The sequence below is a fragment of the Micropterus salmoides genome, unplaced genomic scaffold, assembly GCF_014851395.1.
Source record: "Micropterus salmoides isolate LMB-PRFRI ecotype aquatic unplaced genomic scaffold, ASM1485139v1 Ms_hic_scaffold_4, whole genome shotgun sequence".
NCBI classification, from domain to species: Eukaryota; Metazoa; Chordata; class Actinopteri; order Centrarchiformes; family Centrarchidae; genus Micropterus; species Micropterus salmoides.
In genome coordinates, this window is record NW_024043372.1 from 2,641,575 (window position 1) to 2,659,951 (window position 18,377).

General features: G+C 43.2%; 2 protein-coding genes across 2 annotated transcripts; both read left to right on the plus strand.

Annotated features, from left to right (window-relative positions):
* Window positions 1-1,301: 1,301 nt before the first annotated feature.
* LOC119886974 (nuclear factor 7, brain-like) lies at window positions 1,302-7,215 on the plus strand. The gene is made up of 2 exons (XM_038697990.1): window positions 1,302-3,193; window positions 3,279-7,215. Exon 2 carries the CDS (start codon window positions 3,292-3,294, stop codon window positions 4,630-4,632), a length of 1,341 nt encoding a protein of 446 aa, XP_038553918.1. The 5' UTR covers window positions 1,302-3,193; window positions 3,279-3,291; the 3' UTR covers window positions 4,633-7,215.
* A 6,725-nt stretch (window positions 7,216-13,940) lies between these two features.
* On the plus strand, window positions 13,941-15,139 carry LOC119885431 (transcription factor HES-5-like). Its single transcript, XM_038695471.1, has 2 exons — window positions 13,941-14,152; window positions 14,277-15,139. Exons 1-2 carry the CDS (start codon window positions 14,087-14,089, stop codon window positions 14,679-14,681), a joined length of 471 nt encoding a protein of 156 aa, XP_038551399.1. The 5' UTR covers window positions 13,941-14,086; the 3' UTR covers window positions 14,682-15,139.
* The last annotated feature ends 3,238 nt before the right edge of the window (window positions 15,140-18,377 follow it).

Sequence of the window (18,377 nt, forward strand, 5' to 3'; positions counted from 1 at the left end):
TGAATGTCAGCATGTACATGTGTTCAGGGCGGGACTCTCATCCTACATGTACAGTTTGGTCCAGATGTGAGCATGTACACTGAAGTTACGACAACTTCCGTGTCATGGCGAAGAGTTGATCTCTGACGCCACGCCACGGACACGCCCATTGACGAAAACTTGCAAATAGCACAACTTTTCATCTTCAATGCCTTTAGAAGGCACAGCACAAATTTGAGGTTGGTCGGACTAAATCCCTAGGAGGAGTTCGTTAAAGTACGAAGTGTGTAAATCATCCAAAATTTGACGTAAAATTCAAAATGGCCGACTTCCTGTTGGGTTTAGGCTATGGCTCCAAGAGACTTTTTTGTGCGTCTGGACAAGATACACGTACCACAGAAAATTCGTGCACGTAGGTGAAACGTGCGGCGGGGGCTGCTTCGTTAAAAGTCACTTCCTTTTGCCAGCAGGTGGCGCTATGACTGTGGGTGAATATCAGCATGTACATGTGTTCAGGGCGGGACTCTCATCCTAGATGTACAGTTTGGTCCAGATGTGAGCATGTACACTGAAGCTACGACAACTTCCGTGTCATGGCGAAGACTTGATCTTTGACGCCACGCCACGGACACGCCCATTGACGAAAACTTGCAAATAGCACAACTTTTCATCTTCAATGCCTTTAGAAGGCACAGCAGAAATTTGACGTCGATCCGACTAAATCCCTAGGAGGAGTTCGTTAAAGTACGAAGTGTGTAAATCATCCAAAAATGGCCATAAAATTCAAAATGGCCGACTTCCTGTTGACTTTAGGCTATGGGTTCTTGAGGCTTTTTTGTGCGTCTTGACATGATACATGTCCCCAGAAAATTTCGTAGATGTAGGTTGAACGTGAACGAGGGGCTAATTTTTTCCAATTTTCTAGGTGGCGCTAGCGAGTCATTTTGCAACGCCCATGTGCGAAACTTGTAGAATACGAAATTTTTCACCGGTTCTGACATGTTTGCAAATTTTGGTGAGTTTTCGAGTATGTTTAGGCCATGTCATTTGGGCCTACTTTGCAGAAAAAAAAAAAAAAATTAAAAAAATAAAAAATAATCCGAGCAAATTCAATAGGGACCTCGCACGGTCGTGCTCGGGCCCTAACAAGGTAATCCAACAGAAACAAGCAGGGAGAACGAACAGGCTGACTATCCACATGACATAATACAGAGCATTACAAGCTACAGTGACTGGACAAGGACTGAAGACACAAGCAAGCATATACACACTCACACACACACACACACGGACTAACGAGCAGGGCGGGATCAACACAGGTGACAGGGATGATACTAACGAGACAGGCAGCCAGAGAGACAGCAGGGGAAAACAGAGAGACCGGTAGGCAGAGGGATAACTCAAGGATCACCATAAACACTAGACAGGCAGACAGAAACTAAGCATGGAACAAACACCAGATAATAACAGAAAGACAAGAACTTAGGCAGGCACAGATCCAAACAGGAACAGAACTATAGGCACAGAATAAAGAGCAGACTAAACTGTAATAATGTAAACACAGAACTAGGAGAAAATACTAAGACATGAACAAGGGACCACGAACAAAGACACAGAACTAAGATAGGAGACAAGACAAATACTAAGTAAACTTAATTCTCAGGCGGGCGGCCTGAGAGCAGAGCAGGGGGATCATAAAGTTCAGGGGGGCGACCGAACAGGCAGAGCAGGGCCAGGGAACAGGGCAGGTAAGGCGCTAGGCCTAACATGCAGGGAAGGGGGGCATACGGTTCGGAAGGCCGACCCGGAGGTCAACCGAGCAGACGAGGCGGGTCAGGGGGACAAAAAAGTTCAGGAGGTCGTCACAGAGGACAACCCAACAGGCCGGGCAGATCAGGGGGGCAGCACTGTTCAGGAGGTCTAGCCAGAGGTCGACGGTGAGAGCAGGGGCTCACCTGAGGCCAGACAGGAGACCGACGAAGGTGAGACCTCTTTGAAGGTTGGCACCAAAGGCCAAGGACTGGACAGCTGGGCTGGGGACCGGGAACAGGACACGTGGAGCTGTAGTTGGTCTGACCACCAACTGGACACGTGGAGCTGCAGTCTGTTTGGCCACCGACCGAGGCCTTGGCGCTGGTGTCAGTTCGACCATTGATGAGGGACCAGCAACAGGAATAGGACGGGGACCAGGCAGGCGACTAGCAATGCTAGCATGCTGGGGATAGGGCAGGACAGGCGGGTGGCTACCCGGGCTAGCTGGCAGCCTGTAAGCTACCCTGAACTGTATCGGAACCTTCTTTCTTTAATCCCTTAACAGGGCTAGCTAGCCGCCAGGGCACTAACAGGCAGGCAGGCAGGCAGGACAGGCAGGTGGCTAGCAGCTGGAGCGCTAGCAGGCAGGAGAAAGCTTCCCCACAGGCAGATAGCAGGCCGGGGACCGCTGGCTGGCTGGGGGCTTGCAGACCGGAGATCAGTGCCAGCGAGTTAGCCACAAGCCAGCCTTGGGGTTAGTTCGCTTGTGGCTAACTCGCTGGGTGCTAGCAGGCTGAGACTCCAGCAGGCAGCTAGTAGGCCGGGGATCAGGCGGCCTGGTGCTAGCTGGCAGCCTGTAAGCTGGCACCGAGCTGTGTTTTTAGGCCTGTTCAAAACTTAACTTAAATTATGCTATGCCACTTCCCTTAAAGATCAATATACAGAGTGGCTGTACTCTCTCAAAGTTATTTTTTCTGTCGGCTGCACTGCATTGTTTATACCCTGAACTGTATCGGTACCTTCTTTCTTTAATCCCTTACCTCTGTTATTATGTTATTGTATGTTATTGCCTTGCCCATTTTTGAAATCCTCCACTACATTCAACCTACGTTCAAACTACTTCGGAACATAAACATAGCTGTTGAACAGTCTGCTGCACACTATCAGTATGCATATCCAGCAATGAAGCAATACTGGAATGTAGCTCACCCAGGTTTTGCAGGTGAAGCAACAGTGTTCAGCAGAGCAGGTCTGACAAAGCCCCACCCTTCACTGAACTCACCTGAGACAAACCAGGAAAAAGTTTTAGTTCTTCACTACAGAGACACAGAATGAAAATCAGACGATCAGATTCACCTTCAGACCAAACTACCAACTTCCTCTGACTGAGTTCAGCTACAGGAGAGAAAAGAGGAAAACACAACACTGCTGCTTCAACCTGCTGACGCTCCACACACTGAAGGTGAGTTTGACTAAAAACATAACATTAAAGTAGAGGAGGGAGGGGAGCCATGACTGACTGTACTTTCTGTCTGCTGTGATTTTAGCTTCAGAGACAAAATGGCTTCCAGATCAGAGGAGGATCTCTGCTGTCCGGTCTGTCATGAGGTCTTCAGAGATCCTGTTCTTCTGTCATGTAGCCACAGCTTCTGTAAAGTCTGTCTGAAGAGCTGGTGGAGAGAAAAACAAGCACCTGAGTGTCCAGTTTGTAAGAGAAGATCTTCAAAGGAAGAACCACCTTATAACCTGGCGTTAAAGAAGCTGTGTGAGGCCTTCTTACAGGAGAGAGATCAGAGAGCTTCAGAGGCTCTCTGCAGTCTGCACTCTGAGAAACTCAAACTCTTCTGTCTGGACCATCAGCAGCCAGTGTGTGTCGTCTGCAGAGATTCAGAAAAACACAGCAACCACAGATTCAGACCCGTCGATGAAGCTGCACGACAACACAAGAAGGAACTTCAGGAAACTCTGGAGCCCTTAAAGGAGAAGTTAAAGGTTTGTGAACAAGTTAAAGTGAAGTTTGATCAAACAGCAGAACACATGAAGGTCCAGGCCCGACACACAGAGAGGCAGATTAAGGAACAGTTTAAGAAGCTTCACCAGTTTCTAGAGGAGGAAGAGGAGGCCAGGATGGCTGCACTGAGGGAGGAAGAGGAGCAGAAGAGTCAGATGATGAAGGAGAAGATGGAGGCTCTGAGCAGAGAGATAGCAGCTCTTTCAGACACAGTCAGAGCCACAGAGGAGGAGCTGAGAGCTGAAGACGTCTCATTCCTGCTCAACTACAAGGCTGCAGTGGAAAGAGTCCAGCAGCGCCCCCTGCTGGATGATCCACAGCTGCCCTCAGGAGCTCTGATAGACCAGGCCAAACACCTGGGCAACCTGACCTTCAACATCTGGAACAAGATGAAGGACATGGTCTCCTACACTCCTCTCATTCTGGACCCAAACACTGCTGGTCCATATCTCATCCTGTCTGAAGATCTGACCAGTGTGAGACGAGTAGGAGAGAGACAGCAGCTTCCTGACAATCCAGAGAGGTTTGATGAACTCTGCTCTGTCCTGGTCAAGGAGGGCTTTAACTCAGGGACTCACAGCTGGGATGTCGAGGTTGGAGACAGTACAGACTGGTCATTGGGTGTGTTAGCTGAGTCTGTTCAGAGGAAGGACTACATAGAGTCTGGATTATGGACAATTGAGTTCTATGATGGTGAATACTCAGCAATGTCACCACCAGCTCCACCCATTGATCTCAGAGTTCAGAAGAAGCTCCAGAGGATCAGAGTGAATCTGGACTGGAACAGAGGAAAGCTGTCGTTCTCTGATCCTGATACTAACACACACATACACACCTTCACACACACTTTCACTGAGAGGATGTTTCCATACATTTACATTGGCGATTAGCTGAAGCTGTCAGCAGTGAAGGTCTGTGTGACAGTGGAACAGAGCAGTTAGAGATAAAGAGGATGATTATATTCATGAGGTTGATTTCTTAAAAGGTTCAGTGTGTAATATTTCTGATGATTTGACAGAAATGCAATAGAAGATCCATAACTCTGTTTTCAGTGGTGTATAAAGACCTTATATAATGAGCTGTTTTTCTTACCTTAGAGTGAGCCATTTCTATCTACATAACCGCGGGTCCCCCTTACACGGACGTCACCATGTTGCGTTGCCATGTTTTTAGTGCTACAGAGCGTGTTTCGTCACTACGTTCTTCTTCCGATTCTTCTTGTATAATTCCGGCAGTTTAGACACTCGTCATTGAATGCGAACAAAGAAGAAGAAGATGAAATAATAATAATCAGTCGCTGAGTAGTCATCTGGTTCATTAGAAGTAAGAAGAGAAGTGAAGTTATTATTTAGCACGAGCCGACGAAGATGCGAAAACATGAAGAAGCCAGAGTAAGACAGATGATGGCAAACATAAAGGATATAATTGTTGTGGATTTTCTCAGATGGAAGGAGCTGATGTTTTCTGTTGGACAGGTAATTATGTTAGTCCACCTTGCAAATGAAAACGAATGTTTGATAACTTTAGCCAGATGATGACCAAGATCACCGAGAGAAGTAACGTGCTCCCTTGTCAGTGGGGTAAAATACACAGTGTGTATGGCGTGTCCACTCTTGGTTAATAAAGTTATGAATAATAATATTCGGGAATCTCACCTCTTTCCAGACTTGATAACCACCGTGCCTGATCAGGGAGGAAGCAGGTAAATACTGAAATAAGTCCTATCTTATCTCTAATTGGTGGAATTGGCGTTGTTACAACTCTCCCTATTTACAATCATACCCGGTCTCCCCTACTAATTTTTTGCTGCTTATACATCTGCACCTTTACACAAGTTCATTGCAATGCTTTGTTATATTTTTTATTTATAACATTAATTGGATGTCGTTTGTATTGATATTTAAGTAAAGAATGTGAAAACTTTCAGCGGGGAATATCTGATAGGCCTACTTGAGTGTATTTTGCTTGCTTGTACTTATTTAAAGGTTTTATTAAATGTAATCCTCGGGGAAGGGCTGTTATAATATGAGCACATACTAAAGACAGTTATTGGAGAAGCTCATTTGCATGTGTACAAAGTGTCACGGAGTCTTTGATGTCGCCTCATTGTTACTGAAACGAGGCCGAGGCTTCCCTCTGCAGAATGTGCAGATGAAGGCGGAGGAATGCATTGTTGTGCACCATGAATGGAGGCACAACAATAATAAGTGTGCTGCATGCGGCATGCTTCAAATACCGTTCTCACCACCGAGTGTTACAGGGAGATGCTCAGCGAACAGATCAACACTGATTCAACGGTCGGATATCCAGCAGCAGCGTCCTAATGAAGCCCGTTAAGCTGCTTATTACCATGCGGCTGCACTTATAGGCAATAAACTGGAAGAGCTGCTGGGAGAGCTGGAGGGAAAGTGGGACCCACACTTCCCAGTTGCCTGCTCTGAATGGTGAGAGTGTGAGAAAGCTGTCTTTGTCCTCCAAGCAGCAGCTGGACCTTTCACTCTCTGACAGCATGTTTACTCTGCCGACACCAAACTCCCGCCAAAAACACTCCACAAAGAAACCCTCTGAAGTTTGGAGGATAGTTTTTCCTGTTTATATCTGGACTCACATTTCATGATATTTTCTCAGCTAACAGCAGGTTGTTTTAGAATTACATCACTATAAAATAAAATCAATAGGGACTAAAAGAGGGGGAAGTGGAAATAAAAAAAGACTCCATTTCCATGAGTGAATTCACAACACACACATGCTTAAGGTTTAATTAATTTTTTTAGGTTTAATATCTATTTTTATATTTTTTTTCTACACAAACGCACGCTTTTACTGTCTTGACTTTATTTTTAATAAATGTATTTTTTATTATTGTTTTATTTTTAAACACACGCAAACACACACTGTTTTATTGAAATTAATTGGTCCTTTGTAATTTATTTTTTTGCTTTGGCAATATTGTTTTACATTCATGCCAATAAAGCGGAATTGAATTGAAATTAAATTACAAAAAAAGAAAACTGAGATGAATAAGAGGGAAAGAAATTGTGTGACAATAATAATTTTGCTTGTGTTTGCTGTGGCACCAGCTCATCAGCAACTTAAGAGATATAAGAAGTTGGAGTATGTTACATTGACTTGTTTTGTTTTTGTAGGGCCTTCTGCTCTGTTTAAAGATTTAACCACTGTGCGATATTGAAGTTGTTTTCTGTTCTTCTGATTATAAGCGATGGGATCCTACATGAACAAAAACATTAGAGTCCTCCTTTCACGGTCCTGATGAAGCAGATCAGAGGAGTTAAACACTCGCCAAATTATGTCTGAGGATGTTTTGTATTTTTTGATATTTCATGTCAGAGAAATACATTTGGTTTGAAACCAAGTTCAGTGAAATTATATAAATATAAATGATAACCTTCCAAAATATTACATATACAATATACATATTTACAAATGACTATATACCAACACTAAACATTTTGGGCTGGATTTACTAACACCCTGAATAAAGAGTAATACATTTTGTGTGCATTCTAATATATTGCACGTGTAATTGTAGGACCTGTTATGGGTGATTAACTAAGACGATTTGCATAAGTGACAACAGGTGTAAACAGGATGGAGGTGGAGTATTTAAATCAGGGGTTGTATGTTTTAATGGTTTCCGCCTTGGAGAGTCGGGAGGGAAAGCAGCCACTGCGTAAAAACCTTGGTTTGTTTCATTCAGTGCGTGTGGAAATCGTCTGTACCTGCCCGTCCTGCCTGAGACGAAACTAAGTACTTGGTCCTGCACACCTGAGAAACTGCTTTGGGAAACTCCAGCAGAAACAACTACAGTATGCTGGAATGACACAGACGCGAGCGAGCGTGACTCCTAACTGGCTCCAAATCAGCCCTTAGGTCAGCCAACAGCTCCAACACTGCATGGCTGGAGAGGCGAAATGTGCGCGTTATACATTCCTCAGTCATGCCAGAAATATTGACAGAATGGAAAAAACCCTTTCTCAATTCAATTCAAATTTGCTTTATTGGCATGAATGTTAATACAACAGTTTTGCCAAAGTTTCAAGGAAAATACAAAAGAAAGATTCAGTTCATGCAGTTAAATAAAATAATTGTATTTCTATGTATTGATATAGAATAATATTATCTAATATTTTTAATTTCTCTACATCTTCTCTCCTTCTCACAGCGATAACAGGAGCCATCTCTGCAGCACTTGGCGGTTTGCACCTTCCTTTCAAACTGTTGCACTCACATGAAATTGCTTGTAAGAGCATATTGCGTGTAGTAAACAAATGTATTTGCATGTTACCCTCCCATTACTTTGCACAAAAAAGTGAAACGCCCCAAACTGCATATTCATTAAGGCAAAAGTACTAAATGAACAACAGGTGCACTTCTGAAAGACGTCATTCTGCGTCCACACCTTAGTAGATCAGCTTACATGTCAATTTGCTGGTGATATCAAGTTTGCACATGTTTTTACTCACGCAGAACTTCAGGGAATCTGGCCCTTTGTTATGTCTGACAGGAGATCAATGTGATGAGTGTCATTATACACAAGTTGGATGAAGTTAGAAACGGATTAACAATACAAAACAAAAACTGTTAAATTAAAAAAGAAATTCAACACTAAGAACATAAAATCCTATTTTTACAATTATGTTGTTCATTTTTTTATCATTTCTTCTTTATTATTAGTGTATTTGTTGGCTGTCTGCTTACTTTATTTGCGTGTAACTAAGTCCTTACACCTGCTGGAGGCGTCACCGTGTCTAAAGCCTGTGAGTCTTATAAGAGAGACAAACTGTAAAAAGGCCTCGTTGACTCTTTATTCTCTCAGTTACGTCTGTTAAAAAGTCCCTGACCTGAGAATATATTAAAACATATAAACCAACACTATACAGTATGAGTCTGTTAATGAGAGACACCTGTGGAGGCTCATCCAGGTATTACAACATTTTCTGGGACCAAATACAACTATTGTCTTACTTTCTACAAACTGTTTCAAAGATAAAAATGCAGACGGTTATAATTTAGTGTCCCAGACTTTGACCTTCACTCTGCTGAGCTTCTGTTGAGCTTTTATGGTTTTATTGTGTTATTCACTCTTCATGAAAAGGGTGAGGGAAAGTACCTGACTCTACTGGTACAGTTCAACAGCTGTGAGAGACTCTAAACACTGCTGTTATTATTTTATGAAGTGTAGCAAGCCAGTCTATGGAGGGCTGCCTGTAGTCCAAACTGAGGGCAGCCCTCTGTGAACTGTTTGACTGCAGGTTCCCACACTCTGAGGCCAATGAAGAGCTCCTATAATGACAAAGAAGGTCTGAATGACTTCACGCTAAACTGAGTGTTGCTGTCTGGACAAAGACGGTGTCCCTGGGGACAGGTGGAGCGAGCGGTAAGCACAAGAAAGACTGGAAGTTTTATTCTCCTGTTGGGCTGCAGCGGCTCTGTTTTTCCACGGTGAAAGCCGCAGGCACTGAATAAGTTCTCGTTCAACTCACTTTAACAAACTCTCCTCACTTCAAACATCAGATAAATGTGTTTAAACACACTCATAACTGTTCCAAACATTGTTCTACATTATACAGATGTGTTTAAAGTGTCTCACAGCAGCAGAACTGTCCTCCATGTTGCTTCTCTTTAGCCAACATTAGAACAGAGCTTTCCTGCCTTTAAGCCTGTCCGCCATGTTGGTCCAACTTTCCCACAGAGACCCTGAACAAAGGACGCGTGCCCCACGTTTACATTAAATAACATCACATCAGTCTGCAAAGAGTCGGCATATCCAAGTAGACGCAGTGGGAAATACTATATATATATATATATCACCTTAGTAACAGTTAAATCCATATATCACCACAAACTAAAAATACCCGAATGAAAGAGGAACATCACATGCAGATGCTTGGTGCAATGATTTTGATAAAATGCTGCAGCCTTTACGGTCCCCAGATCTCAACCCAGTCCAACACCAGTGGAAGATTTTGGAGCAACGCCTCCACGAGACAAAACGATCAAATATAAAGTAGAGTGAGAGGGATGCTATCAGTAAAATATTAATAATGCTACTAAGTCAGAGACGAGCAGAGTTCAATTGACAAGTGAGATCTGACATGTTGGTACGGACGATTCAGCAGCACCAAGATGCTGGTGAAGACGTGTCCCTGCCGTCCATACCCCAATCTGCTCTGTGATTTGTACACCTGTCTCCGGGCTGGGGTCGGGCACAAAGCATTCCTGAGGCCGTGGTGATGAACCAGGCTTTGACTGACTGAGACCTGAGCCACAAAGACAGGGGTGGGACCTGGGGGGCTCCGAGTCAGTGTCCCTTTGACTGCAGCAGCATCGCGGAGCAGCTGGGAAACATGTGAACCCTGATCCTCAACCGTCTGAGAAAAGACTCTCAAGGCGGGAAAACTTTCTGTCCACGCTGAGGGGGTTAAAATCTGCCCTCCTCTGATTCCTCTTGTGCTTTAGTTAGAGGCATGTTTCACAAACAGAAATGCAGCGAAATCATTAAATCTTTTATAATTAACTTCATGTAAATTTGTTAATTTCAAGGTAAAAGAGAGTTCTTCTGAACCACGTGACCTTAAACTGATTCAACCACTATTTAGATCTTGATAGTTTAGGAAGCAGGGGAGCCTATGTTCAACCAGCTTTTACAGTCATACAATAAAACTTTGTTACGCTTTCTACAACGACGCACGACATTTCTTTCAAGTGTTTTCTGGTCTGAAGATGATATCATCTGTCTGTGAATGTCAGTTTCTTAGTGTTTGATGTGAACTTACAAGCAGTCCAGGGAATAACCACAGCCCAAAACAGGTACAAACAGAAATCCAAAGAGCTCCGAGAATAAATCCAAAAACAAGACAGGATCAATCAGAGACACCTGACATCGTAAGAAAACCATCTCACAAAACCAGGAGGGAACAGAGACTATACACAAGCAGGCAGGGTGATTCCACAGGTGAGACACATCAGGCAATCAGGACAGACAGGAAACAAAGCAAGACAAGGACACCAGAGACAGACCAACTTCAAAATAAAACAGGAAGCACAGGAAACACCAAAACCGTGACAGTGACTTGCAGACCGTTACAGGTCATTGTTGGAAAACCAAGCTGTTTCATGACGCTGTGGTCAAATCAGACAGAACGTGACTGAGTATGAGGCTGAGTTCAGACTGCAGGCCAAAGTGACACCTGTCTTTTTATAATTTCTCTGCTCATGTGTGACACAGATCAAGTGTGGACAGCCCAAGTCTCTGATATTTTCCAGTTCGGACGTGGGCCACTTTCATTTGTGGTCCAGCACCAGAAACAATAACGAATGTGATGAAAAGGACACAAAGTTGTGAAAATGTAAAAATTTAAAATTAAATAAATCGGGAGAGATACAGGAATCTGGGAGACGGCAATGACAAACGGGGGTCTCCAGTAAAAAATCAGAAGAGTTAGCAGGTATGAGCTAACCTCTGTGGCCTCCATGTTTACTTCTGTACGATGGCGGGCAATGTCGTATTATTCTTGGGTCACTTTGAGGCCGTAGCCAGTTCACACTGGAACGTGATGTGGGCCACATTTAAACTATCATATAAACTGTCAATTAAAAGAATCAGATCTGGGCAATAAATCAGAATTAAGTGTTAAGGCCTGCAGTGTGAACACAGGATGTCTCTTCTAAACGGCAGGGCAAACTGATGAATCAGGTCCTGAGCAAGAGATTTTATTGGCTTCTGAAGGGAACTCACTGTTTGACCTGAGATTCTGCATGAAAATATTCAAACAGTAATTAGTTCATTCTGTCGTGTATTTTGCAGATGAAAAACTTTTTTGTCACAGTTTTTCGTCGTCAAAGAATATTTTCCATCTTGGTTTCTTCAATGAAACAAACACCTGTGCAGTCATTGTCATGTACCTGCACACTCGGAGGTGTGCCGGTGGTCTGCGTGAGCGTCGGCTCCACCGGCAGCTGTCCAGATGGCCCATTGAGGCCGGAGCATAATGAGGGTCTGGAGGATCAGTGGCGGCCGCCTCGGGGTGGGCCGCTGACCTGAATGGAGGCTGAAGTGTGGGAACGAGGAGCCGGTCGCAGCTCTCACACATTCCTCAGAGCAGAGAGGTCCTCGCACACACACAGCGACGCATCTGGGCTCAAAGCCATGGAGACGTGTTGTTTGGCGTGTGCACGTGGGGGCGTGTGCTGGTGAGGCCACTCTGAGGCCTTTCTCTCTGAATGGGGGGCACGTCCACGCCGGAATGTGTTTACAGGCCGAACGGTGTGTTTTCATCTGCGTCATGGTGTCATGACTCACTGCGAAGAAATGCATCCTGAGAGACAGAGAAGAAAAGGATGTGGAGGTTTCCCTCCAAGAGGACTCCACGCCATCTGCCTCTTTCATGGTCATTAACACACATTAAAGACGTCCAAATTACTTAGTCATTTCCTCCCTCGCTCGGGGCAACGTCTCAGATTCTCCTCTCTGCTGTTAGAAGTCACTCTAGTCACTAAATCAGGAAATAATGTTCAGAATAATGAAATAAGTTAGTTTGTCTTTATTAAGCTGGAACAAAGCAGCGTCCTTAACTTCAGTAAAAGTATCAGTATAACAAAGTACAAATACACAAGTATCACAAGTAAAAGTCCTTCATTTTTCAAAATCCCATGTAAAAGTACATTATTCTCAGCTTTATGTACTTAAAGTATATATTGTTCTTGTACACCTGCTTTCTTCCATATGTTGTAGATGGTTCCATACAATTTTCAGGTACTTTTCGTTAGTATTTCAATTTACTGCTACTTTACATGTACTTACTAAATCTCAAAGGGACTGAAAAGCCCTGTTAAAAACACCTGTTAAACAATATACTTGTGTACGTTTACCTGTGATGCTTTAAGTACATGAAGCTGATAATACATGTGACCTTTAACTGAAGCGATTACATTCTAGTTGTGGGTACTTTTACTTATGCAAATGGTGAGAGTACTTCTTCCTACAGCGCTGGCAGCAGGTGTTGAACCACATGTGCAGGAGGGGGAGGAGGAGGAGGAGGGGGGGGGGGAGTGCAGTAATCAGTAGATGAGTATAAACACACTGAAACTCTCATGAGGTTTGGTTGATGTGAACGAGGGCGGGAAAACAGGGAGACGTCCCACACGCGTCCCCCGGCTCAGCGGAGCCTCTGATCTGATCCTGCAGGTTGAAAGGGTCTCTGTGGAGGGGGGGAGGCAGGGGGGAGGCTCGGGGGGGGGGGGGAGCGCTCTATTGACTGGAGGATGTGTGTGAGGATCCCAACCTCCTTTCCCACACTCTCTTTCCCATTTATTACATATTCTCCTAAAGAGGTGAGCAAAAGAAGAAGAGGAGGGGGAGGAGTGGGAGGAGGAGGTGGGGGTGGAGGGGGTGGGGTTCTTAGAGGAGGAGGAGGAGGCGTCACACAATAGAAGTGTGCCTTCCCAGAGGACTCTGGATAATTGTGTTTAATTGACAGTTTCTTTTTCCCTCCATTTCTCTCTGAGTTAAAGTGAAGCAGCAGAAATTAAACACCTATTATTTATTTTACTGGCAACACCTTACTTTAAAAAGGATATAATTTAATTTAATAATAATGCATCACCTTTCAAATCTTAAACTACAGAAATAAATGATATATATAAAAATATGCATGCAACATAACAGCTCCTGTTGGTGTTTGTATGTGCATTATTTTATTGGTTTGTTGATGCTCATTCACATTATTTAACATTTAATGTTAACTTTGTGTTCTGTTGGGAAGTTTAATTTAAAACAATGATTCATATTTAAATCCAGTGTTTCCAGTAAGCACGTGTCTTATCTCGTACTTTAGACAGTTTAAGTAATAAAACTTAAAGGTTTATATTAAAACGCTTGTTTTATTCCCTGTTAATCCATCAGTAGCCTTCGAGGCCACAGAGCGTGTAACCTGACCTGGCGTCAGTGTGTTGTGAGTCCAGCATGTGTCTTATCTTTATGACTTTAGGGGCCCTTATCAGGCTGCTGTCTGAGCCGCTGCACATCTGCAGCAGCCTGATCACAGCAGACAGCAGGAAGGTTCCCAGGTAATAAAAGTGTGTCGGCTCTGCAGCAGCACTCCCTCCGCCGAGCCGCCGTGAGGCCACTTAACCATGAGATAATTGATGCCTTCTCCTATTGTTGTGTGAGCTCGCCCACTGGCCTCAGAGTGTGGGAAAGCTAATCCTGCCTGGGACTCATGGCTTTGTAATGCTAATGTGGGCCTATAAATAGAGGAGAGGGCTCCTCAGCCACATCACAGCTCGCTCTGCTCTCCCACAGAAGCTCTGCTCTCCACCAGAATGGCTCCAACCAACACCAACAGAGACTCTCCCGTCTCCATGCTCTCCACCAAAGACAGACACAAAGTAAGTCCTGCTTCTCATTCGGTCTGCTGAGCCGCTGAGCTCCTTCTCTCTCTCTCTCTCTCTCTCTGTGTGGCCCGAATGTTCTGAATGTGATCCTGACCGAGCTTCTTGTTGTGTTCCCCAGATGAGGAAACCAGCTGTGGAGAAGATGCGCAGAGATCGCATCAACAGCTGCATCGAGCAGCTCAAGGTCCTGCTGGAGAAGGAGTTCCACAAACAGGATCCCAACGCCAAGCTGGAGAAGGCCGACGTCCTGGAGATGACGGTGGTGTTCCTGAAGCAGCAGCTGCAGCCTCAGAGCCCGGCCGCTCGCTCGGCTCACGGCGACGGCTACTCCCACTGCTGGAAGGAGACGCTGCACTTCCTGTCCGCCAGCTCCCTGAAGGAAGTGACGCTGCCGCACCTCCGGTACCTCCACAGAGCCGGGCAGGACGCCGGGCCCACGCCGGCCCTCTCCTCCCACAGCCACATCCGGGCTGCGGGGAAGCAGCTGCCCAGCTCTGACAGAGCCGTGTGGAGGCCGTGGTAGAAGCTGCGCTCACTCTGGACCACACCGATGGATGTTCACCATCAGGGAGCCTGTAGGAGACTGACCTCCGCCTCATTTATTCAACGGATCTTTCCCTGTTTATTGTCTTATCATTTTTATACTGTCTCAAAGAAAGAGTGGAAATGACTTTTAGGTTTCTTCATATTGAAGAAAGTGTTTTCCTGTTGTTGGCAGCGGTTCAGTTTGAAGCACTTTGACTTCACGAATCCTCCGTTTGCTCAGAGGATTGTTTGTAGAGACGTTGTCTTGATGTTTGCTAAGCTAACACTCTGTTAGTGTGGTTTAATGATGTGGTTCTGTACTGACTGAATGCCTTTTGTAAAGGCTCTGTTGGGACCTCAGCTGTTCCAAAAGAGGCATTATTGTGCTGTGAAATTAATCGTCGACACTGCGTGTTCGCTCTAATTACTTGTTGAAGTGATTGAATGTGAAACGTTTTTCCTGTGGAAAAGTTAAAGCCGAGTTAAAATGAGAGCTTGTAATCTCAAAAGAGAAATTTTCAAAATAAAATTCAATTCTTTTGCAAATGATTTTCTGTTTTCTTGCATTTTGTTATTTTCTTTCACTGAAAACATTTGAGTGATCGATTGTGAGGTTGCGAGCTGCTGTGAGCAGAGATCATTATTATCTCCATAAAACATGAGGACAGAAAGAGTAAATCTGCTGCTGAGTGCGATAAGAGAGACATTGATCGGGCTTCTCTCTCATTAATCAATGATAACAGGAGGTGCAGAGTCTCGTGGGTTTAGAGGGCTTCCTTGTTTCCCACACCAGTCAACCAGGACGAGGCTCATTGTGATAAAAACAATTGTTATGAATCTGTGTGTTGGCGGCGGCGGCGGCGGGGGGGGGGGGGGGGGGGGGGGGGGGGTTGTACCTCCAGGTTATTGTCAGTTTGGAGGGTCAGTTCAGTCAGTTAATGGCGGAAACGTCTTAAAAAGACAAGTCTTCAATTTAAAATTCTTCGAAGTACAAAAGTAGCTGTTTTAAAAATTTAAAATTATTTTTAATTTCTGTCAATCAACTAATCGTTTCAGCTGTACTTGTACAAACTGTTGGGGAGTTTAATTTATAACAAAACATCATATATTTTAATCTCTTCATATGTTTTGTGTGTAAAAATCCGACTTTGTACTTAAGTGCAGTACTCGAGTAAATGTACTTAGTTACTGTTCACAGCTGCTCACAAGACAGGAGTCCGACCTCAGTGGGACACACCTGGTTAAATAAAGGTCAAATAAAATAAAAAGTGAAAGTTCCTTTATTGTCCTGGATTAGGGGAATGGCTGCATTAACAACCAAACAAATCAATAAATTGGTTTATTACAGTTGCTAACCAAGGCATTAAAGAGGAAGAAATAATAATAAAAGTGTTGGCAAGAAGAAAATATAAATATTAACAGAGTGTGTACATTTTTTTTACAGCGTATATGACAGAAGCGAAATTAATAAGTAGTAAGTTAGAAGTAATAATAATGAGTACTGATGATGATGAGAGCTGAAATGGATTTAAATCCTTATAAATTTGCAGTATTGGGCGAGTATTGCACGTGTATTTTATTTAGTATCTTTTTAGTGTTTTCTTGCTTTTATCATGTATTGTTTTTTTTGGGTATTATTGTCTTTACACTTGTTAAAGCACTTTGTAACTTGTTTTTGAAAAGTGCTCTACAATTAAAGATTATTATTATTTTATTATTATTATTATATTACACTTTCAAGGTTCAGTTAATGACTAAAGAGGGTCTGACTCTGAGGGAGGAGCCAAAGAGTGTGATGGCCACAGGCAGGAGTGACTTTGAGGGATGAGTCTTGCAGTGAAAGTGCTCCTGTGTTTGACTAAACATTAAAGGTTAAACATTCGCTCTGTTACAGACGCCTCCGGGCAAACACACACGTAACTGAAGAAATTACAAGCACGTCTCACTTTACGAGCTTCAAAACAAACATGATCTGTGAAAACCTGCACGACGTTTCAGGCTACGTGAGTTCTTGGTCGGGGCAGGAGGAGCTTCTTTAACAGACGTGATCCAAATCTGAATTAAGAGCCTGAAAACCTTGAATCTTCCTCAGTGGATGCGTTTAAATTCAACCAAACTAACAAGCTTCAGACTTTATGTTAATATGTGAGCGTTTGCTGCTCTGAAGCTTCAGTCTGAAGGAACAAACAACAATTTGGGGGAAATTACTACATAAAAAGTATTTTTAAATTGACATTAGTTAAAAGTAGTGGTGGAATAACTAAATGCATTTTCTCAAGTACTGTAGGCTACTTAAGTACATGTTTGAGGTACAATATACTTCTACTTTATATGCAAAACATAATGATTATTGTAAATTCCATAAAAGTTGATGCATTGTTACAGAATAATCATAATAAAACAGACATTTTTATTTATTTATTGATTATAGCTAGTTACACTTCACCCAGTAACAGCATGAAAAGCTTTGTTACATGTTTAATATTTCGTTTTTCCAACAGTTTTTTAAAACAAAGTTCTGTCATTATGAAGCAGACTGCATCATCAGCCTAGAGTAAAGGACGGTATGAACATTATTGGGGGGAGGCGAGTGCTATTTACCTTTACTTACATATTTTTAAAAAGCTCCTGTCTGTTTTTTATACTTGAAGTATCTTGGTTGGACAAAAAATGAAATACAATCATTAGATTTTCTGATAAAAACCGACAAAACTAATTCCCTCAGTCATGTGTGTATAAATAGACAATGAAGTGTTATTGTGTTGCATTGTGTGTCCTTACCTGTGTGTGTGTGTGTGTGTGTGTGTTTGCTCAGTGTGCGCTCTCACCTGGGAGAACACACCTGCAGCCCGACTTGCACCTGCTGACATCAGACGCAGGGCAGAGGATTCCCACGCCTCCACACAGGTGTGATTACAGGAAGTAAAACTGCTTCAAAGAGAAAACTGTGCGGCTCACTGTGTACTACACTGAAGTACTGTGTCCCACACCAGTGTACTGTGTACTACACAGACTTCCAAATGTGTAAAAATACTACAGTCAGCAGGTATTTTATAATACTAGTAATTTAATAGTTAATTAAGTCAAATATCTAAGTATTTGTCCCACCACTGAATTTAGTTTTTTAAACGCTGTATTTCTACTGTGTACTGTACTACACTTTAATCTTACAGCTGTGCTACAGATTTCAAATACTGTAAAAGAATTCTAAAGTAGCATAAAATAGATACCCCAACCAATACTACGACATTGTACTCAGGTACAGTTTAGAATCGACTACTTGATTTAAAAGAAAGCAGGTAGACAAGAACAATCCACATGAACATTTAGCTGCTAATACCAATATATAAGATTTGAAACGCAGCACCTGAACTTGTATTTTACATTGTTGTACTGGTACTTAAAGTAGAACATCTGTGTACTTCTTCCACTGCATTTTGTTTGGGTTTTATGACTTTCTGTAACACAGTTTGTAAATTATTTTTCGAAACGTGCTGAAAAAAACATATAATTTTAGACACATGAATTCATATAAAGATATTTTTGCACAGACTTCATAATTTGTTCTTCTGAAACATGATGAGGACCCAAAAACTACACACATGATGAGAGAAAACAACCTGATAAATGACCAGCTCTTCCCTCCAGATCTGGAGGCAGATTAGTGAGCATGGAGGAGGGGGGGCCGGGGGCA

What these genes read in the sequence shown, in the direction of transcription:
- LOC119885431 (XM_038695471.1), top strand. Translation starts at nt 14,087, where the DNA reads ATGGCTCCAACCAACACCAACAGAGACTCTCCCGTCTCCATGCTCTCC. An exon ending in CCACCAAAGACAGACACAAA is followed by an intron (nt 14,153 to 14,276) that starts GTAAGTCCTGCT and finishes TGTGTTCCCCAG; the next exon opens with ATGAGGAAACCAGCTGTGGA.
- LOC119886974 (XM_038697990.1), top strand. Translation starts at nt 3,292, where the DNA reads ATGGCTTCCAGATCAGAGGAGGATCTCTGCTGTCCGGTCTGTCATGAG.